The following is a 14,953-nucleotide window of genomic DNA, read 5'->3' on the forward strand; positions in this document are numbered from 1 at the left end:
CAATTTTCGATTCCTCGATCAACAAGGGTGGTATTACACAAATTATGGCAAAAACTTCTTGTGGAACATACGATTAGGGTGTAACTTGGCAAATCATCGAAATAAGGCGTCACCACGCCTACATTTTTATATGTATATATTCATGTATGTGGTTTGTCATGGGGGGCGACTAGTTAATTAGTTTTTCGGGGTAAAAGTTCTGCCTTGAGGTTAAGACATTGTTAAGCGTTGGCTCAATGAAAATAATTTTCCATGAAATGAAATTATTGGAATGGGATGATTGAACTGCAATGTTGTTGTTGCTGTTTTTGTTGCTGGGTGCAGTAAGCAAGATGCCATTCCAGATCGTCGGCTGTTGTGTGGGTTGGGTCGCTTACAATGGTCTGGTTTTAGGCTGGCCAAAAACTACTGCTTGTATGCAATTTGACACGCCATGAACCAGTTGTTTAGTTATTGCGAAATCTCTCTATCGCTCACCGACGATTCGCCACAGGTGCCAAGTTTTGTGAGTTGGCCCATCCCACGCTGGCTACTCCGATAGCCAGGAGAAGTAGCCAGCAAAATATGTGTCCTGCAGACAAACGGAAAAAAAATTGACACACAAAACTTTTTGGTCAACATTTTTGAAATCTTCTAAATACGGTTTGACATGGACATTCGGGCAATGCAAATCCGCCACATGACAACCAAATCGGGCAGCCGACCAACCAAATAAAACCACATTCACATTCCGCCCTCCCATCAAGTTCATAAAAGTGAGCTCAAGCGAATAGAATTAGACGCATGGGTGTAGTTAAGAGCTTATCTAACAAAGGAAAAGAGGACCACTCGAAGTTCAAGGACATAGAAGAAGAGGTAGTTAGTTGATTCTCTGCAATAAAAATTTAAAAATACTTTCTATTAAGTGTTTTATATAAAAGTTCAAAGAGTTGGACAGTAAAATATATACTAGACAGTTTGTCAATCGACATGCTTTCGCTCTGGCTACGTCTATGATATGGCCAACATATCGGTCACTGGTATTAAAATTTGCCAAGAAACAAAAAAGGAAACCGAAGACACCATGAAATAAATAAAATGCTAAACCACAGTGCACAAAAACAAACCTTAAAACTCCAAACTGACCACCCAAAAAGCAGCATCAATGCTGCTCGTGCCCCATAATGGAGGCTACGTGCGATGTCAGGCGGGGCGGCAAAATAAAGTTGGCCAAACAAAGTAAACAGTACATGGAGTCAGAAGTCAGGCGCACAGGGCCATTAAATGTGAATACCATAAAATCAAAAAGAATACGATTGCGATTTCCTGATGCTGTTTTTTCTGGCCTGGAGCTAACAAATGGTCTAAAATTTGTTGGTACATCATGCTACTACTTAAAGCTAAAGAAAAACTGTAACAAGAGAATAACATTTTTTTAAGAGCGCTCTCAGTTAAGAGATTTGTAGAGTTCCTTTTTTTTTTTTTTGTCATTGAACCTCTCCCCTTAACCTTTATTTAATAACAATAGTTTACACTTTTTTTCTCAATTGGTTTGGATTTGTGAATCGAGGTTATCCACACACAAGACACACACCGTTAAACAAATTTTCACGCCATTTAACATTGAGTGTTGCAGACCATGACACTGACTTTCAACCACTGGTTGCATTCACAAATATTTCCGTCACTCCATAATAAACTGCAAAATTGAGGACTGGTTTTTTATTTTTGGTTTTTTCTTTCTTTGCTGTCTGCCCCTGAGATTGCGTATACGCAACGTGCCCCAATCACGCATGCGTTTGTGCTAGATAATTGAGGTGGTTATGCTTGTTGTTGGCCACAATTTGTCACACCCGTCTATAATGTGGTTAAACGTGTTGCAATGTTCAGTTGAATTTTCAGTTTCAATTAAATTCATATTGCAAATATGCAATTTTTTTTGTGGCAAACTTTCACACTATTTGTGTGTAACAACAAATTTTCTATGTTGTGATTATTGGTAATTGCTTGTTAATATAAGTAGATTATGCAAATCGATTAAAGCAATCAATTGAGGCAAAGTTTTTAATAGGATTTAAATGAGAGAAGGCAACTGCAGCCAAAGAGTGCATATTCCCGCGACTTTACTCTGGGCAATTAGTAGCAGAGATGTTAGATAATTTGCAACAGGACCTCAGCCCCCAGGCAAATGGAAATGAAATTTCCAACCGAAGTCAACCACAATTATATTTTTTTTTGTATTAAAACTTTTTTTTCTCGTTGCTTTCGCTTTTAATTTCTCGTTGTCAGTTGCATTTTGAGCTCGCCTAATTAGTTTTTTCTAATCTCTACAAATTGCCAAGAACTTTGCCGTAATATCAGAATGCCAGGTCATCTTTGCAGCAAAAACGACGCATATCAAATTTATCTCTATTCTTAACATCTCCATTTACTAATTAACCTTGAAAAGTGGCAGATGTCAAATGGGTACCGGTTGCATGGCATGGCTTTCAGGCAACCCAATCAATCAATGAAAAACTTTTTTGTCTCTCTGACAGAAATGCGACCTTTGTTAAAATATTGTGATCCAAACCCACACCCACCGCCCACTCCATTTGATTTGAAAGTGAGATTGTCACTTTGACAGATGAATAAACGTCTTACACTTGAAGTTCAAATACATATTTTATTTATATTTCTCTGATAAGTTATCGAGATAAGGCCAAAAGCCAACGTTTGTCTAGCTGTCACAAGTGTGTGACCTTCACAAATCCATAAATAATGAAAAGTGTCCCCAAAATAAATGTATGGCATATTAATATGCAAAGCATTGAATAAATATGTAAGACAATACGAGAAGGAACTAACTTTTCCACCAATATTCGGACTTACATTTGCCGGCAAATGGTTTAAATAAATAAGAAAGGAAAAAACTAAACAAAAACATACGAGAGTTGATAAAAATAATTAAAATAAATTTACTTCAAATAATAGAATGTAAAAAAAAAAGAATCTTCTACTTTTCACAAGTAGTAGGCCCCGGCGAGATTCGAACTCACGATCTCCTGTTTACTAGACAGGCGCTTTAACCAACTAAGCCACGGCGCCATGTATGTCGCTGTGGACGAATGACGTATAATAGAACATCTCTATCGATTGGAATGCACAAAAATATTCTTTGCTTTTTGTTTTTCTTTTCTTTTTGTTTGTTGCCCCATTTTAGTTTTGTTTTTGGTTAATGAAAAATCAAAATTTAACACAAAGATTAGATAAACACAACATTTGGTAAAGGGCTGCGCGCGCCTCTGCCTGTGTGTATGTGTGTATATGTAGCCAACTAAAAATAGAAATTAATTACGTATTATTATTTGTGCAAGGAAGTATTCTGATTTTTAATTATCAATGGTTAAATCTGTCATATTTAGTAGATAAAGTAAATTTCTTTTCTTTTTTTTTTTTGCTGATAAAAGATTTTGGGCATAGAAAAAATGAATACAACTTAAATATTCAAGTCAAAGTAACACAATTTGTATATAATGTGCAACTAAAGTAAATGTTAATAATCAGTTACAATATATAATTACGAAATTTAATCAGACTTATCGCTTATATTACTTATTTAATCATTTTATACCTATAATTTACAATAAACATATGAATAAGTTGAGTGAGGCTTTGCTTTTGAAGGTATGTACATATGTACATACATATATCTTTGTAATAACGAGGTGTGTTCAAAAATAACCTGGCTCAATTTCTGTATGACAAGATATAAAGATAAACCCATCTCCCCATGAGATTAAATGCACTGCTAAGCTTCTTGGTACATCCTTCAGATACATACTCTAGAAATACAGTTTTTTTTCCGTTTTTGGAATATATAATGATAAATTATGTGAATTTGTAAATAAACATAAAATATAATTTGTCTCTGATTTGATTCTGTTTATGTTTAACCACTAGAATAGACTTTAAACCAACCGATATGCTTAGTTTGTTATTTTCTCAACTAGACGCCAATTACTTTGGACGGATTATCAATCCGCAACTTGCCATATATTCGAATTGGTACTAGGTTCAGGCATCTATTGCCATATCAATTACTTAAGCTCCAGCTTGTTGCACTCAAACAACAACTACAACAGCTGCCAATGGATAGGTCGGCATGCGGACAACATTAAGCATATCAAATGCTCAGACAGCAAACACCTTCGCGCATGCCCAAAGCACTTCCATACAATGCTCCTCTCACTCCCCCTCCTCCAACCCCTTTACCCTATCAGGATTAGGCGGGTGGTCTAGCCTATGTGTCTGAAATGTCTTAGCCTATGTGTCTGAAATGTCTTTTAGAGTCTTTGTCTGAACCAGACTCAGACCACAAGCCAAAATGCAGGCGCCGCCGACAAAGTGCAAAGTCACGGATGAATGAGCCACAATTGGAGTTAGTTTTTTTTTTTTTTTTTTTGGTGTTGGTGGAACTTTGCTTCAGCGATTCGTTTTAATTGATTTTGTTTCTGGCTTGTTTGGCAATTGCAGCGGGAACGGTAAATCTAATACGCAAACACACAAAAAAAAAAGAAGTAAAAACATTTCAACGAAATCAAAAATTCTATAATTAAAGTCCAGTTGTCGTTCACAAGATACCCTCTAATTGGACAGCTTGTATTCTAAGAATCAGCTCAAATAATATTATTGAGCTTCTCTCGTCTCAATCAAATAATACTAAAACATCAGGGAACCTATTTACCTCAAGCTTATGTCTAATCGATTATAGTTTTTCAAAAAGCCAGCTATATATATACATATGTACCCATGTAAATTTCTAGTTTTAAAATGTTCTTTAAATTGATGTTACCTTTAATAATAAAGGCAAATCTATATACAGTTTTACTACCTCTGACTAGAGGGTATAAACACTTGGGCAACTAATTTTCAGTGAACATAAAGTTTTGTTACCAATCTGCAGTGGGAGGGGAGTTGCTATCGGGTGGAGGTATATGCAAAAGTCAGTTGCCAAATAATTTTTTTAGCCATTCTTTGGCGGCTCCTAATTGTGAATTTCTGCGGCCAAGCCAAGTCAGGCACTTGCCAATGATGTTGTTGTAATTGCCACAGTTTTTTTGCATTTATTTTTCTTTTGGCTAATTTTCAACTGCGCGATCCATTTTGAATTCAGATTTTCTGTTTACAGTTTACAGTTTTCCATTACCAATCGAGGGGCGCCCGTCGCTGACAATTTGCAATATAGTTATCTGCTGGTTGGGCCACATTTTTTTCTTCGCCTTTTTGGTGTTTTGTGCAATCAAAATTCTAGCTGTCCCCGGGGTGAATAGACTCCATATAGACTCGAATGGCACTTGTGGGTGCAATTGTAATTATCCTAATTTATGTTGTGTTCGGTTGCCCCTCATCCACTTCGGCACTCCCCATCCTTAGTATATACATTTTAAAATACCGCACAGATTTATTGCAAATTATCTCACAACTTGACAATGATCGATAGCATAAAACTAATGGCCGCAACGATATTTCCCATTTTTTGTTTAATTTATTTTATTTTGGGTAATAAAGCGCTCCACCAGGATCCATTTTCAGATTATATTTTTGTTTAATTCTCAAACTCCCGCAGCTTCAAGTGGAAACGAATCAGGTTTTATTTGTTTGGCTTTTGGTTTCATTGGAGATTCGTTTAGGCCAATTCAAAATATTTGCCAGTCTCGTTGCCAACGGTATGGTTGTGTTTGTCTGTTTGTCTGCTGTCTATCTTTCCCCCCCAAATAATTATTTGGCCTAATAAATGTTTTACCATGATTGGTGAATTGTTTTAGTCCAGTGAGCGCATTAGTGAAATGAAGAGCTTATAAAGAGGAAATAAATTAATTGCACACTTTAGTTTATAATTTAATATGGCTAATTAATATGGCTGAAACTATTTTGGAAATTCAGCTGGTGGAATGTGGTGAAAATGCTAAGGTAAATATGTGCTGCAATTATTAAATATTAAATAAAAAAATTTAAATAAAACAAAAAATTAAATTTAAATAAGTAAAAAATTTAAATATTATTGAAATATAACTCTATATAAAAAAATTAACATATTTAATGATTATTTCTTTTATCTTCATACATTCGGTTCACTTGCTCAACAAGGCACAAATTTTGAACTAGAAAAGTATTTAATGGTTGCTTTTTTTGTACTTCGTGCATCTGGTCACACTGTTGTTTACATTTATGAGCGTTTCCTTTCTTTGTCTTTGAAAACCTTTGAAAGCTTATAAGACTTATTAGGAAGTATGTCAAAAAGAAAAGTGGAATACAATTTATAGAGTTCGTTGAAAGACAGTTAAATTTTACTTACCTCAACTTCTGTTTTGCTATATTTCTTTATTTTCGCATTTGTCTCCCACTTATTTTCATTGAAGGCTGCATTCTTGGACTTTTATTTACACCAATCACAAAACAAAAACAACAAAAAATTTCAATCCAATAAAAGAAACAATTACACTTACATATGTACATACATATATGTATGCATTAGTACATATCATATTTACATTTGTCCATATGTATGTACATATGTATGTATGTACATACATACATATATTTCTTTAAGCAACCGGCGACTGCATCGACGTTATGGGCAGAGGTGTCTCATTTTTGTTTTCCACTCTTCGCAACAAAGCCACACGTTATTTTTCGCAATTGGGGAATAGAATAACAAATACGCACACGCGTAGCTTTAACTTTATGACAAAATCAATTAAATCACTTTTCTTCCAAACGCAAATACATAAATTAAAGCACAATTTGCAACAAGAAACAGCCGCCGCCAAAAAAAAAAAACGTAACAGTGCTGCCAGATGTCAATAATCAGATCTGACTGCTTTGATCACATACGCAGGACTTGGCAAGGCCAAAAACCGCTAATTTGGCATTACTTGATAAAATCCGCTAAATTCAAAACTAACTTCCCGAAAAGTTAGTAAGTTGGAAAGAATTTATCTTCTAATTGGATATTTTATTTTACAGATCTAACAAAGTCTATTTGACTAGTCTAACATACATTCTATTTTGCTCTACTAATTAATATTTTAATGTTCCCCATAAATTCTCCCCCTCAACTACATAAGTAAAGTTCATATTGTATAAATGGCAAAGGAATCCCAAATATATGGAGAACATATTTATAACTTCATTTAAGTAAAACTTAACTAATAATAATATCTTGTGTAATTAACACATTTCTGATGACACACAGGCGCTAAAGCTCTGTGAACTTAACCCCAATGAGAGAGAATATACTTATGCATATATATTTTGTGAATGGCGCCAACTTGAATGGAGCAACGCCTTTTGCTGTCTGCCACAATTAATAAACCATTTACTCTCCATATGCAAGTGCTAAATTATTAAATTAGCTAATAACAAAAGCAGTGATAATAAACAATGGAAAACACACAAACAACAAATTAATCCATTGAACAAATAACTCTGGGCAATCAATATGGAGTGAATAATGACAAATGACCATGTGGTCTGGCTATGTGTAAGCGTTAATATATATTGATAGGCTTTGATTTTTAGTAGGTGTGGTGGTCCAGCTTAATTGGCAAATTGAAATGTTCTCAAGTGGAACTGCATGAGAGTGTAAATTGTTTAAAACCAAAGCGAATTGAATTGATTTATGAACTGCACATTGTCGTGTTTATGTTAATTAATTACACTGGAGTTGTCAACAATATAATTGACATAAACTCACACACAGAGAGACAGACAGATAGTCTTTGCTTGGTAAGTCATTAAATTGTAAAACTTAAATTGAAAAATCGAAAGCATTTGCTTTGACAATTTGTTGTTGTTGTTGCTGACAGGTAAGTCGGCCACATTAGCTCTATTTCCAAAGCAGATGCCCAGATGTTTACTTTTACTTTTCGGGTTTTAACTCGACACACTGCAATTAGCAACAATTGTGATTAGTGGTGCGGAGGCCATTAAACGACGATAAACTAATGGCCCCCAGCCGTTTCTATTAAGTACAAGCCATGCATCCGTATCTCAACCACACACATCCCCGAGAACACTTCCGAGGCGATAACGAACAGATGCAGCTGCAGCAGCAACATCGTTGCATGAAACACAAAGTTAAAAGTACCTACAGAATCAACAACAGTTCTCCAAATTGTTTTTAAAATCAGTTTCGAAATGCCACCGAGACTCGCCGGTAATGTTAACGCATCGCAGCACATAAAGTTTTATACTGCCAAAAAAACAAGGACTCGCAAAGGGAGAGTGTGTTCGGGTGTGTGTGCTATCTAGTGACTGAGTGTGCCTGACATAAAGTGCAAGTCACAAGTGTGAAGAGATTTTCCACAGAAAATTTATTGAGTTTTCGTTGCAGTCAAGTTCGAACCTCAGCTTCTACCCAGCCAAACAATAATAACAATTATTCCACGTTCGACCGGTTTCAGAAAAATTTATGAAAAAAGGAAATAAAAACCCTCAAACACTTTTCAAGCACCACGATGAGTTGCATTGATTGTGAAAACAAGTTTCAACGTCAATAGACTTGGAAAAAAATGCGGAATTAAACTTAATTTAACTGTTAACTCTTTAGATTCTCGACCTATAATGGGTCTTCTGTGCCTAACAAAGGGTATGTCATTCAGGACATTTACAATCTTCATTCCTGTAAAGTTGATATCGTAGAAAATTTATGTTTCAACAAAAAATATCCAATTTCATCATCAACAAAAACAAAATTTACATTAGAGATCGTTTTTTTTTTAAACGAATTCCTGAGTTCTGTTCCTGCAAGGGTACTATTAAATTCGTTGAATTTAACCAGAACCTAGGCATATAAATTTCCATTCTGAAACATTTACGCGATTCTATAACCCATTTACTGATAACCTAAACCAATTATTGAAATGTGTCGAGTGGCATAAGACTGCAAATTATAAGAGTGAATCTTATATACCCACTGGTTCTCTCTGACTTCTCTGGCACAATTGATTGAATCACAATTCGTTCGTTTACCTTTTAGTGAAACCTGATGCCTCAGCATCGTCTATATAGTATTTCAATTTCGTTTTACTGGGTCATTTAACGGTATGATCTTGAACCAGAGTTCAAGTGGATACCCAATGAAAATTTCAATTCTCTTGGGTAGCCATCGGCGTACCAAGATTATACAAGTTGAGGGACCAAGCATTGTACATATTACAATTACAAATATCTAGATTCTAGCTAGATTGATATATGTATGCATACATATTGTATGTGACGTGTTTGTCAATCTCGGTCATAGTCGCTAATTAAAAGGTTTAAGGCTAAAATTAGCATACCTATATGTATGGATGTTTGTAGTTATAGTCGCAATTCAAAGTGATTACAACATGTGTGTGTGTGTTTGTGTGTGTGTACATACACACAATGTACCCACCCGCCCTGCGTGTTTGCTGTTCATGAAACTCAAATGAACAAAACCAATGCTCCTGTCCTGGGGGTCTTGGCTCTATGGGCCCTTGGGTGATGAGAGGGACAGGGAGAGTGTATGACCAGAGAATAGGTGCGTCAGTAGCAGAGAATAGGCTTTTGGAGAGGAGGGCACATCAGCACATTATAGTCGATGGTATCGCATGCCGGCAATTACCCGCATAATCTTGTAATACTAACCTAGCCTAATGCATACCCCTCCCAAGTCGTCCCTCCTCCATCTTTCGGTGTGGCAATGTCGAGAGTCAAATTCAGTTTCAGTTACGCCTCACGAACCTTTAATTCACTTTAAAATAGTTTGCTCTATAGAATAACTTTTTCTGCCTTGTATATAAAAGGCACAAAAATTAATTTATCCCAATTGAAATACTGATGGCATGAGTAAAACCCATTACAAGAGGTAAACTAAAAGGAACAGATATTTTGCTCTTATGAGAAAAGATCGAATCATGCTGTATAAAGGATATAAATATATAAAAAAATCATTATGTTAATAAGGATATCTTGAATGCTATTCCTTGTATAATGCTTTAATCCTCTTCTAAGCATCCTCTTTATACCCTTAAATGCTTTAATCAGTTATAACTTTAACTAATTATAGATACATACTTGTGGAAAACCAATTCTCAGATATTTATATTGGCCTCATTTGTATTAGAGTGTCCGATTTACATACCTTTGTACCTACAAATCTATTCCTATTGTTGATACTCCTCCAAGCATATAGCGCTGAGTATGTAACTCACAATCAGTCGGGCCGATTGTCCGTCTGTTTGGCTGTAGAATTGTTTTGTGAAATTAAATTAAATTGATTGAATTTAGACGGAATTTAGTTTTGAAGCCAACATCCATGGAGGTGGGCACGGAGGTAGAGGTCAATGCAGAGCAGTTTAATTTTGCTTACTGACGATTGTTGACGATTGTTGTTGTTATTGTTGTTCCAGTGATAATGACACTAATTTCTGTTGATTGGCAGATATTAGAGTGGATTAATGTAAATGGAGACTATTGTCAATGGCATAGACAAATGAGGTTAATAGGTCAAAGGTGTAACCTATCCGCGTGTAGAATGTGAAGCCATTAGGTACTACAGTTGTAAGATTTTCGGAAAGCATAAACAATATCTAAATGATGATCAGCATAACAGAGGGACCCGCAGCAACCGAACACACCCACACACATGAACACTGCCCACAGTGCACAGTGGTTCATTCATTGAAGCGCCGTCGTTTGTCGTTTGCTCAATTGAATGTCGCGCGCCGTGATTGCCCGTCCAGTTTGACCATTGCGAAAGCCATGCTTCTGCCCCAGCTCCAGTCGCAGTACGGATCCATCAGCTCTCGGTCTCGGACTCTCGGTTCTCTCGGCTCTTGCTTGCTTCCAGTTTCATAAAAAATTGCGTTTAATTAAAGTATAAAGGCCACAGAGGCGGTCTCAATTTGCTTTTCACGCTATGAGTCGCCACAGCCAGCAACTGAAGATGGCACTGCCGATGGTGCATGGGGCCGGGGCTACGGCGGCTCGCGATGCGTCGCCAAGTGTTAAGTTGGGATTAGGGGTAAACCAGAGAACTGGACGAGTGCAATGGTGTCCTGGGTTGACCTGCTGTAAAATGCTTATATTACTTCCAGTGGTTATGTTGCCTCTGACATTGGTGCTAATTCTTCTAATGCGTTTGGATGGGATGCTGGCAGCACTGCAAATAAATGAACAACGAATGCGGGAGCACAGGGCATCAGCAATGGCCATGCCAGGCTATGCTGAGGATTACGAATCTCTGCTGCCGGAGGGAGAATCCTACAATGAACTAATCAACGATGAGTTTTTGCTTCCTCAGGCCAAGCGTAGTCAAATGGAGGAACAGGCTGCAAATCGAGCCAGACGTTGCCTCAATATACGCTACGGCAATGGTGAGACTTTAGACCTAGAGGAACGCAGCACCCTGATGAAAGATTCGCGTACATCCTTTCTACCGTTGGGCGCACCGCGCGAATGTCTGGGTAATGGCTTGGATTACGATAGGCAAGTCAATTCGCGAGATGACGAAGACGCGGAGGAAGATGAAGACATTCGCCAAGAGTTGTACTCCAAACATAGAAAAGTGATTCCCAAGCATTATCAGGAATTGTCCAACTACTGGTCAAGTAGTGGCCGGGAGCGACGAGAGGCCGAAAAACAGGAAGAGGACACCGAGGACTTGGCTGCTCAAATTAGCGAAACGACAGCCGCACTGCAGTCGTTTTGGAATGAGCAGGGCACTCGGGAGGACATACGTCTGGCCCAGGCAAAGACAATGCAACGATATATGGACTTGAAAGTCGATCCTTGTGTTGATTTTTATAAATTCGCTTGCGGCAACTGGGAGAGACTTCATCCCATTCCCAAGGATAAGGCTGGATTCGATACCTTTGAAATGTTACGCGAAAGCCTCGATGTTGTTCTACGAAATCTACTCGAAAAGAATACTCCACTGCAAAATGTGCCAGAGGGACAGAAGAGTCCAGTGCGCAATAATCTCTTCCGTCTAAACGAACAGAACCCAGAGACGGAAGCAGAACAAGCAGAGCGTCTGCGTCAACACATTGTCAGCAGAAGGCATATACTCAATCGTGTTCTGGTACGTTACAAACGTTTAACCAACGGCACAAAACGGAAGCGCATCATTGAGCCGACACGGGAGAAATCCAAAGAGGAGGAGGCAGTCGTTTCCCAATCAAATGCAAAGGACAAGTCCAAGCCTGAAACTGGAGGGACTCATCAACAAAATGAATATCTAAAACCCATACATGATGCCCAAGTAAAAGCTAAGAATCTATACAAATCTTGTGTCAATAGCCAGTTATTGGCCAGTCGAGGTCTGGAGCCTCTTCATACATTGATCCGTCAGCTGGGCGGTTGGCCAGTGCTGGATCGCGATTGGAATCCGGAAAATTTCAATTGGCAACATCTGGCGGCCACACTGCGTCGTTATAATAATGATATACTGATTGTCCAGTGGGTGGGAGCCGACATTAAAAACTCCGAAGAGAATATCATTCAGTTCGATCAGACAGGACTCGGATTGCCCACTCGGGAGTATTTTCTACAGCAAAGTAATGCCAAATATCTTTTGGCCTATCAACGTTACATGTCCGAGGTGATGCAGAAAATGGGAGCATCGAAATCCGATGCCCAGCAAGTTGCCACCGAAGTGATTAGCTTTGAGAAGCGTTTGGCAGCCATTACAGCACCCGCAGAGCAACGATTGAATGTGACAAAGGTGACAATGAATTTAGATGGTAGCTCCAATGGATTCTAATAATTATTCCCATCTTTCTGCAGCTCTACAAGCGCATGACCCTCCAAGAGTTGGAGATGACAGTTCCCGAAATCCTTTGGACCGCTTACTTGAAAACCCTACAGAATCGAGAGGTACACGATTCAGAGCAAGTGGTCATCTATGCTGTGGACTATATGAAGAAATTGGTTAGCTTACTAGCCGAATCGGAACCTCGGCACATAGCCAACTATATGATGTGGCGTTTTGTAAGGCATCGCATCAATAATGTTGACGATCGCTTTGATGATATTAAACAGAGTTTCTACCACTCTCTCTTTGGCCGCGAGGAGAGTCCTCAACGCTGGAAGGTTTGCATTGCCCAGGTCAATACAAATATGGGCATGGCAGTTGGCTCCATGTTTGTTAGACGTTATTTCGATGATAACAGCAAACGGGATACCCTACGAATGACACACGAGCTACAGCAGGCATTCCGTGATATATTAAAGACAACCGATTGGCTGGATCAGACCACCAAACAGTTGGCAGAGTCCAAAGTGAATGCCATGTCATTGAAAATTGGCTATCCTGATTTTATTCTCAATGCTGCCGAGCTGAATGAGAAATATGCCGGCATTGATATCCATCCAGATAAATATTTTGAGAATACCTTGAATGTTCTGCTGCATACGGCCAAGACAGAGCAGGCGAAGCTACATGAGCGGGTTAATAAGACCAATTGGCAGACAGCTCCTGCTATTGTGAATGCTTACTATAGCAGGAACAAGAATCAGATTATGTTTCCAGCTGGAATTTTGCAGCCACCGTTCTATCACAGGCATTTTCCCAAATCCTTGAACTTTGGCGGCATAGGTGTGGTCATTGGACATGAACTAACCCACGGCTTCGATGATAAGGGTCGTCTCTTCGACAGCAACGGCAACATCCACAAATGGTGGACAGATGCCTCGATACGCGGTTTCGATGAACGTGCCCGCTGCATTATTGCTCAATACAGCAACTATACAGTGGAGGAGGTGGGCATTATTCTCAATGGCGAGAGTACGCAGGGTGAGTGGTGAGGTGGAGGGGCAACAGAGGAATTTCTAAAGTATATAACATTTTCTATTCACCAGGCGAAAATATTGCTGACAATGGAGGATTACGACAGGCATTTCACGCTTACAAGCGTTGGCAAAACGAACACCCGGAAGAGGCACAGGATGAGATGCTGCCGGGCATGAATATGACGGGGCCACAATTGTTTTTCCTGAACTTTGGCCAAGTTTGGTGTGGGGCCATGCGGCCGGAAGCTATACGTAATAAACTGAACACGGCCATCCATAGTCCAGGACGTTTTCGTGTCATTGGAACATTGTCCAACTCATATGATTTCGCTAGAGAATTCCACTGTGCAGCCGGCACACCCATGAATCCGCATCGAAAATGCAGTGTTTGGTAGTCACTGAGAATGGGAATGGAATGGGAATACATTGTATGTAAGTCCCCGATGGTGAGTAATGGTATGCAACTCCTTCACAGTCTTTCCTCCACCCTATTCGATATATGGCAATTGCTCCACTTTGGGCATGCCACTTGATTAGAAGTATGTCTTGGCTTGACAGCTGCATCTGGTCTTATCTTCCAACTAGTCATCGCCGCCGTCGATGCCGTTGCCGTTGCCGCCTTTAAGTGTATTGGGCCAACAACTGCAATGCACTTCAATTGAACCAAATAGTCTAGCACTTAATTAATGGTGATTTATGCCTTTAGAAGTTGGGTATCCATAACAACAGCCCATCGACTACTACTTCAATTGTCTTTCCAATTAACTCACATTTTCTTTAGGGAGGGACTGCACTTTGATATACAAAAGAATTCCTTTGCATATGATAAACTATTTCTCTCTATTTACTTCTAGTTTACTCCATCGAATTGCCATTCGAAACTGTATTGAATTGAACTTCTTTGAACTGTGCCAAAAAAATTACTTTCAATTAATTTAATATTATTTTCCATTTATTGTAAATAAGTCTATATATTTTTTGTAGTTTTAAACTATTTATATTTGTGATAATTTCTTCAATTAAATGTTTAATGTACAATATTATCAAGAACAAGAAACTAAAACATTTTCACTCAATTTTGGAAAGCTTTTTCAAAAATATATGACTAAAAAATGAGATTTTGGAAAACTTTTCGAGCAGTTGTGATCGTGCTGTCAGCGGGATAAGAAGAGTT

At 38.3% G+C, this 14,953-nt stretch overlaps 1 protein-coding gene, 1 long non-coding RNA gene and 1 other non-coding gene across 14 annotated transcripts in view; 1 reads left to right on the top strand and 2 right to left on the bottom strand.

Annotated features, from left to right (window-relative positions):
- LOC137584681 (uncharacterized) overlaps nucleotides 1-6,806 on the bottom strand; it is a 69,877-nt gene extending 63,071 nt beyond the window's left edge. For 5 of the 7 annotated variants that reach the window (XR_011033490.1, XR_011033494.1, XR_011033491.1 and 2 more), the window contains exon 1: nucleotides 6,317-6,806. This is a non-coding gene — a long non-coding RNA (uncharacterized lncRNA). The remainder of the gene's footprint in view (nucleotides 1-6,316) is intronic. The other 2 variants (XR_011033496.1, XR_011033495.1) reach the window with 1 other exon arrangement.
- The window catches only part of Nep4 (Neprilysin 4), a 28,336-nt gene extending 13,409 nt beyond the window's left edge, over nucleotides 1-14,927 (top strand). The window contains exons 1-5 of one of the 6 annotated variants that reach the window (XM_068300196.1): nucleotides 7,778-7,829; nucleotides 11,085-12,712; nucleotides 12,775-13,783; nucleotides 13,849-14,225; nucleotides 14,634-14,924. In XM_068300196.1, the coding sequence (XP_068156297.1) occupies nucleotides 11,090-12,712; nucleotides 12,775-13,783; nucleotides 13,849-14,174 (2,958 nt within the window). In that variant the 5' untranslated portion in view covers nucleotides 7,778-7,829; nucleotides 11,085-11,089 and the 3' untranslated portion in view covers nucleotides 14,175-14,225; nucleotides 14,634-14,924. Of the gene's footprint in view, nucleotides 1-7,777; nucleotides 7,830-7,856; nucleotides 8,258-8,401; nucleotides 8,612-10,298; nucleotides 12,713-12,774; nucleotides 13,784-13,848; nucleotides 14,236-14,633 lie in introns of those variants that run through there. The other 5 variants (XM_068300193.1, XM_068300194.1, XM_068300195.1 and 2 more) reach the window with 5 other exon arrangements.
- TRNAT-AGU (transfer RNA threonine (anticodon AGU)) lies at nucleotides 2,993-3,066 on the bottom strand. The gene has a single exon. It is a non-coding gene; the product is annotated as a tRNA-Thr (tRNA).
- Nucleotides 14,928-14,953: the final 26 nt, after the last annotated feature.

This window comes from Drosophila tropicalis, unplaced genomic scaffold (genome assembly GCF_018151085.1).
Source record: "Drosophila tropicalis isolate 14030-0801.00 unplaced genomic scaffold, ASM1815108v1 contig_878, whole genome shotgun sequence".
Taxonomy (NCBI): domain Eukaryota; kingdom Metazoa; phylum Arthropoda; class Insecta; order Diptera; family Drosophilidae; genus Drosophila; species Drosophila tropicalis.